The sequence below is a fragment of the Schistocerca americana genome, chromosome 5 (assembly GCF_021461395.2).
Source record: "Schistocerca americana isolate TAMUIC-IGC-003095 chromosome 5, iqSchAmer2.1, whole genome shotgun sequence".
Taxonomy (NCBI): domain Eukaryota; kingdom Metazoa; phylum Arthropoda; class Insecta; order Orthoptera; family Acrididae; genus Schistocerca; species Schistocerca americana.
This window is the reverse complement of record NC_060123.1, coordinates 67,625,734-67,637,542: the sequence shown is the minus strand read 5'-3', so window position 1 is coordinate 67,637,542 and position 11,809 is coordinate 67,625,734. Positions and strand designations below refer to the sequence as shown.

General features: G+C 44.6%; 1 protein-coding gene across 1 annotated transcript; it reads right to left on the bottom strand.

Annotated features, from left to right (window-relative positions):
- Positions 1-1,437: 1,437 nt before the first annotated feature.
- LOC124616209 lies at positions 1,438-5,967 on the bottom strand. Its single transcript, XM_047144512.1, has 3 exons — positions 5,392-5,967; positions 1,793-2,041; positions 1,438-1,461 (listed from the first exon to the last, which is right to left on the bottom strand). The coding sequence occupies exons 1-3, from the start codon at positions 5,965-5,967 to the stop codon at positions 1,438-1,440; spliced, it is 849 nt and encodes a 282-aa protein (XP_047000468.1).
- Positions 5,968-11,809: the final 5,842 nt, after the last annotated feature.

Here is an 11,809-nt window from a genome sequence, read left to right as displayed (position 1 = left end):
GTATGAACACTCTCGTTCCATACCCTTTACATTTGCTATAAAAGCTTATCTTTCCTACCCCTTTCATTAATAAATCCTTCGGGGGTTCCTTTCCACATAATACTGTTAGTCCTTCTTCCTTTGGAGCTACATATAGCCACTCATTACTGTTTAGATGGGTCCAAAGGCTCTGATTTAGTGCGACTATTTTTCGCACACAATCTTCCGGAATTTCTCTTACCGGTTGTAATAATTTGGCTGCGCATTCCTCATGCTCGAATGTCGATAGCAATGCAAATGACTGTCTGCACAGTCTTCTGCTCTTACTCAATTCTTTACATTTTAAATCATCCGCGGAAAGTTTCGCGTACTGCCTTTTGGATTCATCTATCAGTAGAAATTCCTTCTCTGGCTGTATGTATATGTACCTTACTTTCATATTTGGGATCTCCTTTGGTAATGGGAGAACTCTGTACATATTGAAATTATTATTATCTATTAGGGGGATATTAATTACATACCCTAGTATGCTACCGGAAATGAACACATCTAAGTCAATTATTCTTAACAAGAGGTAGCCTGATGACTCCGCGAGAGGAACAGGAAACTTCACGTCCTTTAATTCGTCTCGGATTAAACTTAGATACTTCACAATTTGCACTGGGTTAATTATGTGAGGCTGAAGTATTCCCTTTTGAGCATTTACAATGGCATTTATCATTTGCTCATACTCTTCCTCGATTTGGCCAAACACTGCCGCTAACTGTAATACTTGTTCCGTTACGGTGGCAAAAGTTGCTACTCGTTTGAAACCTATATCTGTCTCCTTCACGTATTCTTTCATAAACCTTTCGAGTCTTTGCATGCCTGTTCTTAAAATGTGTTCGTTTGATTCTAGTGTATACACTGTTCTGTTTACTCCTGCTAACGTGGCCCTTACCACTGCCACCTGTTCCTTAGTTAACCTCAGCAACCCTTCCGAATTCTTTTCCATAGCATCTATTCTTTCCTTATAATATGCTGCGTCTGCTTCGTCCAATGTTCCGAACAGTATTTTACTTACCTGTCCGACGAAGTTGAACACTCCTCTCTTCCTTCTGGTTTCGTGTTTTGTGAGTTGCTGTACGAGTTGCTGTAGCCCTGTAATCTTTTCAACGTGATGTGTAACTTGCTGATCTAATACCCTACATTCTATTAATCCAATGTTTAATTGTTTCAATGTGTCACGGCACCGCTGCACCGCTGCCTTACCGTACCTCTCGGCTTTTTGGAATCTTTCTGTTATTACATCTAAATTAACATATGTAACTATCCTCCATGTGGTACTGTATATCTCTATTTGTCCTACGTGATCGTAATATAGTCCTGATGAGCTTGGTATTGAGGTCACTTTAAAATCGTTCGTTTCGTATTCTGATGCAACGAAGTTGTATGTTGCTATCACTATGATGAGTTGCATCACTTGCCACTTGAGTGCCATACCTGAAATTTAAAAGAACTGTTTCAGCCTGTTGGCATGTACTTTTGTTTCTTTATTTCTTTTAACTCTTATGACTACGTTAGGACCTTCCACTTTTAATACTTCAAATGGACCTCTCCATTGCGAATCTAGTTTCCGAGATCTACCACGTCTCACTGATTCGTCGTGTAATAATACCTTGTCCCCTACATTAAATTCTTTTGGGTTCTGTTTCAAATCATACTGTCCTTTACTGATTACCTTACTTTTTATAATAGAATCCCTAGCCACTCTATGGGCTTCCTGCATTCTTGCTCTTAGCTTATTTACATACGAGTCATAATCGTAACTTACCTGCGGTGTTTCTTGCTGCAGTACTCCTGGTATGTTAACCTTTCTTCCGTACATTAACTCAAATGGTGTATAACCTGTGCTGCTGTGTGGTGTAGTGTTGAATACAAAAATTGCATATGGTACCCATTTGTCCCATGAACTTTGATCTCCTGTTACAAAATGTCTGAGATATTCTACAATTGTTCTATGGCTCCTTTCTAGAGCACCATTTGACTCAGGGTGGTACGCTGTGGTATTTATACGTTTTACCTTCAACAATTTACATACACTTTTAAACACATCACTCAGAAAATTCGATCCTTGATCAGTTAACAAAACTGATGGAATCCCATATCTTAGCACTATATTTTCCACAAACGCTTCTGCTACAGTTTCCGCGTCTTGCTTATCAATCGGGACTGCTACTGTGAATTTACTCAGATCGTCTTGGAACGTTAGCATGTATCTTTTCCCTGTACTAGATACATCTAGTGGACCCACTATATCCATTGCACATTTTTCAAATATTGTCTCAGCTGTGTCTGTAATTTCTAAAGGCATCCTTGTTTTCATTTGTGTGTTTTTGTTCTTTTGACATGATGGACACTTTCTAATATAATTTTCAATGTCTCGCTTCATTCCGCGCCACTGCTTGTACGCTTTTATCCTCTCGAATGTCCTATGCATTCCCTGGTGCCCTCCCAAGGGATTATCATGCATCTCCTTTAATATGCTTTCCTTTTCTTCGGGGCTAATTTCCTCACTACCATTTGTTTCCTGCTTTATTTCACCTGACACTTGCGCTTGCCGCACATTTACGGAACTCTGTTCCGCCTTTGCTTGTGCTACGGAGGTTCTTTCCGCCTCCACATTTCGCTTTGACATTCTCTCTTCCTTTTCTTCCTGCCGTATCCGGCTTAACGCGTCTGCATTACTGTTTAGCCTCCCTGGCTTATATACTACCTCGTAGTCGTACTCCTCGAGCTTCAGTCTCCACTTCAAGAGCCTCGAACTCGGATCCTTTACACTGAAAATCCATGTTAGTGGCTTATGGTCTGTCACCACTGTGAATTTTCGTCCATACACGTATGGTCTAAACTGTTTTACCTCGTACACTATAGCCAACAACTCTTTTTCCGTTGTACTATAGTTCAGTTCTGCTTTGTTCAGTGCTCTGGATGCATATGCAATCGGCAAGTCTTCGCCAATCTTTTTCCCTTGCGATAACACGGCTCCCAACGCTGCGTTACTCGCATCCGTTGTGATTATAAACGGTTTCGTGAAGTCAGGATACTGAAGTAACGGAGGATTCACTAATTTCTCTTTCAGTTCCTCGAACGCATTCTTCTGTCGTTCTCCCCATTGGTACTCTACTCCTTTCTTTAGGAGCTCATGGAGAGGTTTCGCAATTTTGCTGAAATTGGCAATGAAACGTCGATAGTACCCTATCAATCCCAGAAACCCTTTTAGTTCTTTTGTTGTTCTCGGCTGTGGGAAGAACTTCACCTTCTCCACCTTTGCCATATCCGGTGATATTCCCTTGTCCGTGATACAATGACCTAGGAATATTACCTCCTTCCTCAGAAATTCACACTTGTCTGGTTGCAACTTCAGATTATGCTCGCGCAACCTGTCAAATATTTCCCGGAGCTTTTCGTTATGCTCCTGCAGGTTTCTCCCATAACATACTATGTCGTCCAAATAGACAAAACATTTAACACCCTGTAAACCTGCCAGTACTGTGTTCATCAGTCTCTGGAAACATCCTGGGGCTCCTTTCAGTCCCATCGGCATTCTTTTGTATTCGTAATGTTGATAGTTTGAGCTGAATGCCGTTTTCTCTCTGTCCTTCTCGTCCGTCAATATTTGATGGTACCCGCTTGCAAGGTCAAGCGTCGAGAAGTACTTGGCTTGCCCTAATTGATCCAAGATATCGGAGATATTCGGCAGTGGAAATGCATCGCCTACCGTGATGTCATTTAATTGTCGGTAGTCCACTACTATTCTCCATTTCTGCTTGCCGCTGGCATCTAACTTCTTTGGAACTAACAGTAACGGTGCGTTCCATGCGCTCTTGCTTTCGACAATTATGTCATCCTTCAGCATTTGTTCTATTTGCTCTTTTAGCACTTCCTTTTGCGCTTCAGGGATCCTGTACGGTCTAGCGTTCACTACTTTCCCCGCGTGTTCCGGCGCAATCGGTATTCTATGTTTCACTGCAGAAGTATAGGACAATTTGTCCCCCGGCAGATGAAATACATCTCCGTACTCCGTGCAGACCTCTGCTAGAGCGCTCTTTTCTTCGCCGTTCAAATGATCCATTCTGAGCTGCCTTCGCAACACGCTAGCACGACTTTCCGTCTTACCTACTGCCTCAGTGCTACATTTTACTTCGCGAACTTTCGCTATTCTTTCTACTTCTTCTGTTATTAGTCTTACACTTCCTAATCGAACTCTGTCCTCTGACACGTTTAATGCACTTACTATGCATTTCCCATTTCGCACTTTTACTAAGGACTCAGGTACATGCACCCCTCGTGCAATCTCCTGCCTCGGTATGACCATTTCTCTTTCGATTCCCCGTGGTACCTTTTCGTCCACTTTCAACAACATTATTCTTTCTTCCCGGGGCCCTATCTCCCCTCCTATTTCTGGATCTGCTTCTTTCTCGTGTCCCTTTGGTTCTTCCTCTACTACTAAGGGTATATCTCGCCCTTTTAGTCTTATCACTTTACCCGCATAGTCTAGCTTGACTCTATGCTGTGTCAAGAAATTTCTCCCTATCAATCCGTCGTACGGAATGTCTAGCCCTCTACCGTACACGTGAAATTTCTGTCTCACCTTTTCAGATCCGTCTATACTTAAGTTTATTTGTACCGTGCCTATAGTGCTAACGGCTTCACTCGTTACACCCTTTAACCGAAGTTTTTCTGTTTCATTGATCCCAAGCATACTCTTTACCGGAATACTCGTCCGCTTTAGCAAACACAATTGTGCTCCTGTATCTATTAATAACTTTAAATACTTCTTTAGTTCTACACAGTACAATACGACCACGTCGTTTTCTGTTGCACAGTCGATTACCCTCACTGTGGGCTTACCTATTGCAACAAGGCCCGACTGCGCGGCCTTGCCGCCTCTTAGTTTCCCTGTACTACCTTTCCTGTTTTGCTCGATACTGGCACCCTGCCTTTTCTCCAGGCGTGCCAGGGCCCTTCGTGGCAGTCTTTCGCGTAGTGGCCCTGCCGCTTACACTTAAAGCACGCAACATCTTTTACTCTTGTGCACGGAACTCCGCAGTTCCCTGGTAAATTACACTGTGGACATCTCCACTCTCGTAACCCTCCATCGGTTTCTCTATGATTCCCTCTGAATTCCCTTACATCTATCGGGTGAACTTTCCTTAACCGTACCCTGCATTCCATGTCTGTGTGTCCCGGCTTGTCACACCCATAGCAAAAATTTGTAAATTCTCTACCTGTCATGGTTCGTACTCTATGCTCTGGCCTGTTTTTTCTACACTTGCTCGCTATGTGACCTCTCAGCCCACAATTAAAACATTTCAACTCTTTACCTTCTCTCGCGCTTTTTACGGCTTCCTTATTTCGAGTGTACGTTACCCTCGGGGCTAGTCCCCGCTCTCTCATAGACAATATCGCACTCTCTTCCTGCAGTGCCAATTCCACTGCTGCTGCCAACGTGATTTCGTCGCCTCTGCTTCTCACTATTGTCTGTATTCTGTCATTACTTAAACCCTGTATAAAACACGCTCTTCCTAGGGAGTCAACTAGTTCTATTGCACCTTTCAAGTTTTCTCGGGCCGTAACTCTATTTACTGCTTCTCGAAAGTCTCTCTGCATTTCATCAATTCTGCTTGCCCACATTGCTATCGGTTCCCCTTGTCCCTGTCTGGCTTGGAAAATTTTACACGCGTAGTAGTCTATAGTACGCTTACTGGCATAATTTTCCTCTAAAACGTGTTTCACCTCTTGCCACGTACCCGTGCGTTCACGCACCTGCAATCTCGACCTGGCCTCACCGGTTATCTTTGCTTTCACGAACTTCAATAACGTTTCGTGTTCCTCAGGCTTTACTAATTCAAAAGCTGCATCTACATTTTCGATAAATTCTCTTAAATCCTTCTTGTTCCCTTCGAAAACTTTCGACACAATACATAGGGCCTCTTTCACTGACATCTTACCACTAGTGGAGGATGACGCAACTTCACTATTTAGGGGCATCTTAACTAAGTTAACACTTTACACAACAAAATACAATATTCTTAATACAGTTTTACAATTACCGCTTCTTTTGTGGTGCGCCGTCTGCTCTGTTGGCTCGCGTCGTCCTGCGCTGCTTCGCGCTCTCCTTGTGCCCGCGCTGTCCCGCGCTGCTCCGCGCTGTCTCTGCGCCCGCGCTGTCCCGCGCTGTTCCGCGCTGCTCCGCGCTCTCTTCGTGCCCGCGCTGTCCCGCGCTGTTCCGCACTGCTCCGCGCTGTCTCTGCGCCCGCGCTGTCCCGCGCTGCTGCGATGCGCCGGCCGCCGCTCTGCTGGGCTGTGCCGACCCCGTCGCTCTCCTCGGCTGCCGCTGCTACGGCTGCTGCCGCTTCTGCTGCTGCTCGGCCCGGACCCCCGGACTCGATCGCTGGCTGCTTAGGCACCTCTGCGCCTCGTCGCTCCGCGTCGCGCTGCCGCTGTCCTGCGTTGCCCTGCACCCGCGAGGACTACCTTTCTGGACTCTAACGTACTGGTGCTACTAATGCTGAAAGTTGCGAGTCGCCACAACTTCCTGCCAATTGCCACAGTCGCTGTAGCAAAATCTAATGTCTCTGCCTCCTATTTGCCTATGCGCCTTTGTGATAACCCCACACCTGGCACCAAAAAGTTTTTATTTATGTCGCGTCCCAAGCGTGGGTATTGCGAGGGATTGAGCGACACGGTTCGTGGATGGGATTTTAGCCGGTTGACCGTAGTGAGAGGGAGACTTTTGATCTGGCTAAGATGTAATAATCCCTGGTTTTCACAAGGCTAGGAAGGTGATAGAAATTAAAGTCGTGATAACTTTAACAATTTACGGTTTATTCCATATGAGTACAGCTCGCCCTATCTGACGGTGGTTGCACTCACAGGAAAGCCAAGTCTAACACAGAGACGGTGACTGACTCCACCGTTCCGACTGACTACTAGAAGTTCTGTCAAGCTTCCTAACACCCTACGTTAGGGTCCCGCGGCTACGCCCTGACGCACTCCAGCGACTATGTCCGGCTGCCTGCCTACAGCCCGTTCCCCAGCCCAAGTCGGCTGCTGCTATCTAACTCTTCGCCCTCACCAGACAAGACCCGACACGACAAGACTTAGCTCCCCAGAGCGGCGTGCTCTCGGGTTTTGTTAACGTTTCCCCTCCGACCCCGCCAGCGCTTGGCCTGACGTAGCGTCGAAGGCAACGTGCCCTTATTTGGTATCGTTAAAACATTGTTGTTGCTATTGTTCTTCAGAGGCTGAGTGGAGGGGCAGAGGCGCCTCTCCCTATATGGTCACACACTGCGTCCTGAGCCCTTCATTGGCTCCTCATGACGTAGTGCTGACCCCACCAAGAGCCCTCTTTCTTTCTCTCTCCACTCCCAAACCTCTCTCTCTAGCCAGGAATGCTTTCTTGTTGATAGTCTTAATTGAATGCTTATCATGCACCCCTGCACAGACCCTCGTTTGTGTTTGCTGGCTGTTTACTTTCCTATCGACGCGCCCAGCTGCCCAGCCGTTCGAGTGCCGCCTCGGCTGGCCCTTCGGCCACGCCTGGCGCCCCAGCGCTACAATCTTAACTTCTCCCTACGTACTATTTTTAAGGTACTGCTTTTTAGACTTGGCTTGTTCCTGCGGTTACAACAAAGGGAGTGAGACAGGGTTGTAGCCTCTCCCCGATGTTATTCAATCTGTATATTGAGCAAGCAGTAAAGGAAACAAAAGAAACATTTGGAGTAGGTATTAAAGTCCACGGAGAAGAAATAAAAAAGAGGTTTGCCGATGACATTGTAATTCTGTCAGAGACAGCAAAGGACTTGGAAGAGCAGTTGAACGGAATGGACAGTGTCTTGAAAGGAGGGTATAAGATGAACATCAACAAAAGCAAAACGAGGATAATGGAATGTAGTCAAATTAAATCGGGTGATGCTGAGGGGATTAGATTAGGAAATGAGACACTTAAAGTAGTAAAGGAGTTTTGCTATTTAGGGAGTAAAATAACTGATGATGGTCGAAGTAGAGAGGATATAAAATGTAGACTGGCAATGGCAAGGAAATCGTTTCTGAAGAAGAGAAATTTGTTAACATCGAGTATAGATTTAAGTGTCAGGAAGTCGTTTCTGAAAGTATTTGTATGGAGTGTAGCCATGTATGGAAGTGAAACATGGACGATAACCAGTTTGGACAAGAAGAGAATAGAAGCTCTCGAAATGTGGTGCTACAGAAGAATGCTGAAGATAAGGTGGGTAGATCACGTAAATAATGAGGAGGTATTGAATAGAATTGGGGAGAAGAGGAGTTTGGGGCACAACTTGACTAGAAGAAGGGACCGGTTGGTAGGACATGTTCTGAGGCATCAAGGGATCACAAATTTAGCGTTGGAGGGAAGCGTGGAGGGTAAAAATCGTAGAGGGAGACCAAGAGATGAATACGCTAAGCAGATTCAGAATGATGTAGGTTGCAGTAGGTACTGGGAGATGAAGAAGCTTGCACAGGACAGAGTAGCATGGAGAGCTGCATCAAACCAGTCTCAGGACTGAAGACAACAACAACAACATGCTATGACGATCTGTCGTTAAGTTTTTAATTTAGCGCTATCACCGTAATTTCCACCCTGTTTTATTATTTCAAAGAAATGGTAGATATATGTATAATTTTTTGAGGCAAATGAAGCATTGTACTTTTAGGCTAAGAAATTTCGCAAAATTCCTATGCTATATGTTTATTGCTCGTTTCTGTCCGCATAGTTATTAAGAGAACTCTTCCCATTTTCAGTAATAACGCCGTATTCCAAACCAACGCAAATTTTACAAAGAAAATTACTTCTTTTTCAAAAACAGTTTATTTAAAGACGAAAAATTTTAGTACTGCTGCTATGGCTAATCGACATTTCGTTTTTTCATTCTCTTATTAGTAGAAAATGAAAAATAGATAAATACCGAAAAATAAGTTATGCATAACTAAAATATTGGCATCGCTTCAACCATTTGGTTTTTCTCATCCCTATCTTCAGGTCCTGATCGCGGAGTGTAGATTATTATTTTTTAAAGCGTTAGATTGTATGAGGTGACAAGCAACTTAGGTACAGTAGTAGAATAAAAGTATGCCCTAAACATTTAAATTAGTATGTCCACGTTAATATTACGTTTAATTCTTTCGTAACTAACTCAAAATCACCAGCTAGACATAAATTCTCATTTCACCGCCAGGCCGAGGACGCGTTCTAACAAAAGAATGTCACTTGCGGAGGAGAGAACCACTTTGGCTCCACGCAGGGCGATGTGAGAATGAAATTTACGTACGCGCCAGGCCGTATTTTGGCTATAGCACTATTTCACCAAAAGCAGGCGGATCGTGAAATATTTGTGGGCAGTGACTGAGCAGCGATGAGGCGACACAGGCGACAGCTGCCATCGGGCCGCTTTAATAGCGACACTGAGTGATTGGCAGGCCTGCACGCGCCCATAGCTGCCAACACAAAACTGCAGCGCAGCCGTTTATCGGCGTGCTCTGTGTTGAGCAGCGGTGAGCAAAGTGCAGTGAGTACTGGCGCCAGGGGACACGCGCCCTCTGTTCGTGTTTGCGGGCTGCGAAATGCCTATTCCGCTCCCACGCCGGTAGGAACTGTGGGTTCATCAATTTTTAGTTGAATCGTTCGGCTATATTTTTGCTCTACAATATCTGTGCTTTACGATGAGATCAGCTCCCTCTTTATAAACAAAGTCGCTCTCAGCTGTTAAGAAAGAAAGATGTGTAAGCAGCGAAATGTGCAGCTACAAAAATCTTCGATCACATACCGTAAGATCAGGTGAAGTGAAACAGTCTGCAAATTAAAAACATGTTAACACATATATTTTTTTAATCTATTGACACCAATGTGGCAACGGCTTTGCCGCAATGGATACGCCTGTTCCCGTCAGATTACCGAAGTTAAGCGTTGTAGGGCGTGGTCGGCACTTGGATGGGTGACCGTCCGGGCCGCGATACGCTGTTGCCATTTTTCGGGGTGCACTCAGCGTCGTGATGCCAATTGAGGAGCTACTCGACGCGAATATTAGCGGCTCTGATCAAAGAAAACCATTGTAACGACCGGGAGAGCGGTGTGCTGACCACACGCCCCTCCTATCCGCATCACCTGAGGATGACACGGCGGTCGGATGGTACCGATGGGCCAGTTGTGGCCTGAAGACGGAGTGCTGTTGACACGAATGGCTGAATAGATCTATGTTAGAAGTATCTGTCCATATAATCGTTATTGATTCTTTTTATTTTTTTACCTATTATTTTTTTAAAGAACCGTTTTTAAAGAACAACGTATGAAATGTCTGTTGTATCATGTTCTAACAGCGTTGGGGTGAACTGAACACATAGTCTGTTTTTAAGAAATTGTCTATTTACAAAGAATTTAGAAAACATTATTTTGGAAATTGAAGGCGACCATAGCGAAGAGTCGCAGGCTTTGGAAGACATGCGATAACTTCATGAGGGTATACAATACTTGACTCCTTGATTTCTGGCGACACGAAGTGTCTCTATGGCATCTGTACTACTTTAGAAAACTTACTTCTATAATCCTATTACTGCCGCTGCTGGTTTCTGATACACCTGAGACTTGCAAACAACATAATTGTCCTCTTTTGTTATTTGGTCTTTTAGTTTTACAAGTAAAAAGTTTCCTACAGTGAGGTCATGTCATCAGCTTCTGTGGTTGGGTCACCTAATTCAGTTTATTTTTCACTTTCTTCTGAGGCAGCCATACAGTATTCGTCATTGCCGTCATGAGATGTCTCCAACTCTTCTTCTGATTCTGGTTCAACATCTCCAACGTTCTTGACACTTCTTCCTGGTGCAATGTGGAGCTTTTCCATCTGCCTGGTTCTTCGTCTCAGTTTTCCCTTCCTCTATCGTAGCTTCCGAAGCAGACCTATCACAGATCCATCCATGTTTTCTTCTATACCAACAGGATTTGCATCCACTTCTTTGTTAGGTAGCTGATGCAGTATTTCCAGGCGATGTAATGAATGCCCGTTTTTCTGAAACCACTCCTAATGTTGTCTCCACAATTTTCATTCAGCTCTTCAATAAGTTTTTTCAGCATACGTGAAAAATGCATCTTAGTCAGAGAGCGTCAGTTACCCTGATTTCTCCACATTTGGAGGAGTGACCTCCACTTATTTTTCAAAGACTTAAAAAAATGAAATGCCGTGTAACGAGGGCCTCCCGTCGCGTAGACCGCTCGCCTGGTGCAAGTCTTTCGATTTGACGCCACTTCGGCGACTTGCGCGTCGATGGGGATGAAATGATGATGATTAGGACAGCACAACACCCAGTCCCTGAGCGGAGAAAATCTCCGACTCAGCCGGGAATCGAACCCGGGCCCTTAGGATTAACAGTCCGTCACGCTGACCACTCAGCTAACGGGGGCGGACCAAAATCGGCCACACCTAGAGGCTCGGCCATATGAGTTGAGTGTTTGGGCAGCACTGTAAATGTGATTCCATTATCTCAACAAGATTACACAACAGCTTCACGAAAATGGCTTGACAAATTGTCACCAATGAGAACTCTTGGTTGGGGCTGTTGTTGCAGGTAAGGCAAAGCCATTATAAAATACCAGTCCTCAGAACGTTTTTGGTAAAACCAACCACTGTTTGTACATCCATAACGTGTGACCTTAGGCCGTCCAAAGCGCCATGAGTCATACAAATTTTCAGCTTTCTAAACAACATGGCACGCAATAAGTCACCCAATTGAATTTTGATTCTACAAATAGACTATTGGAGCAATAGCTTTCAAATTG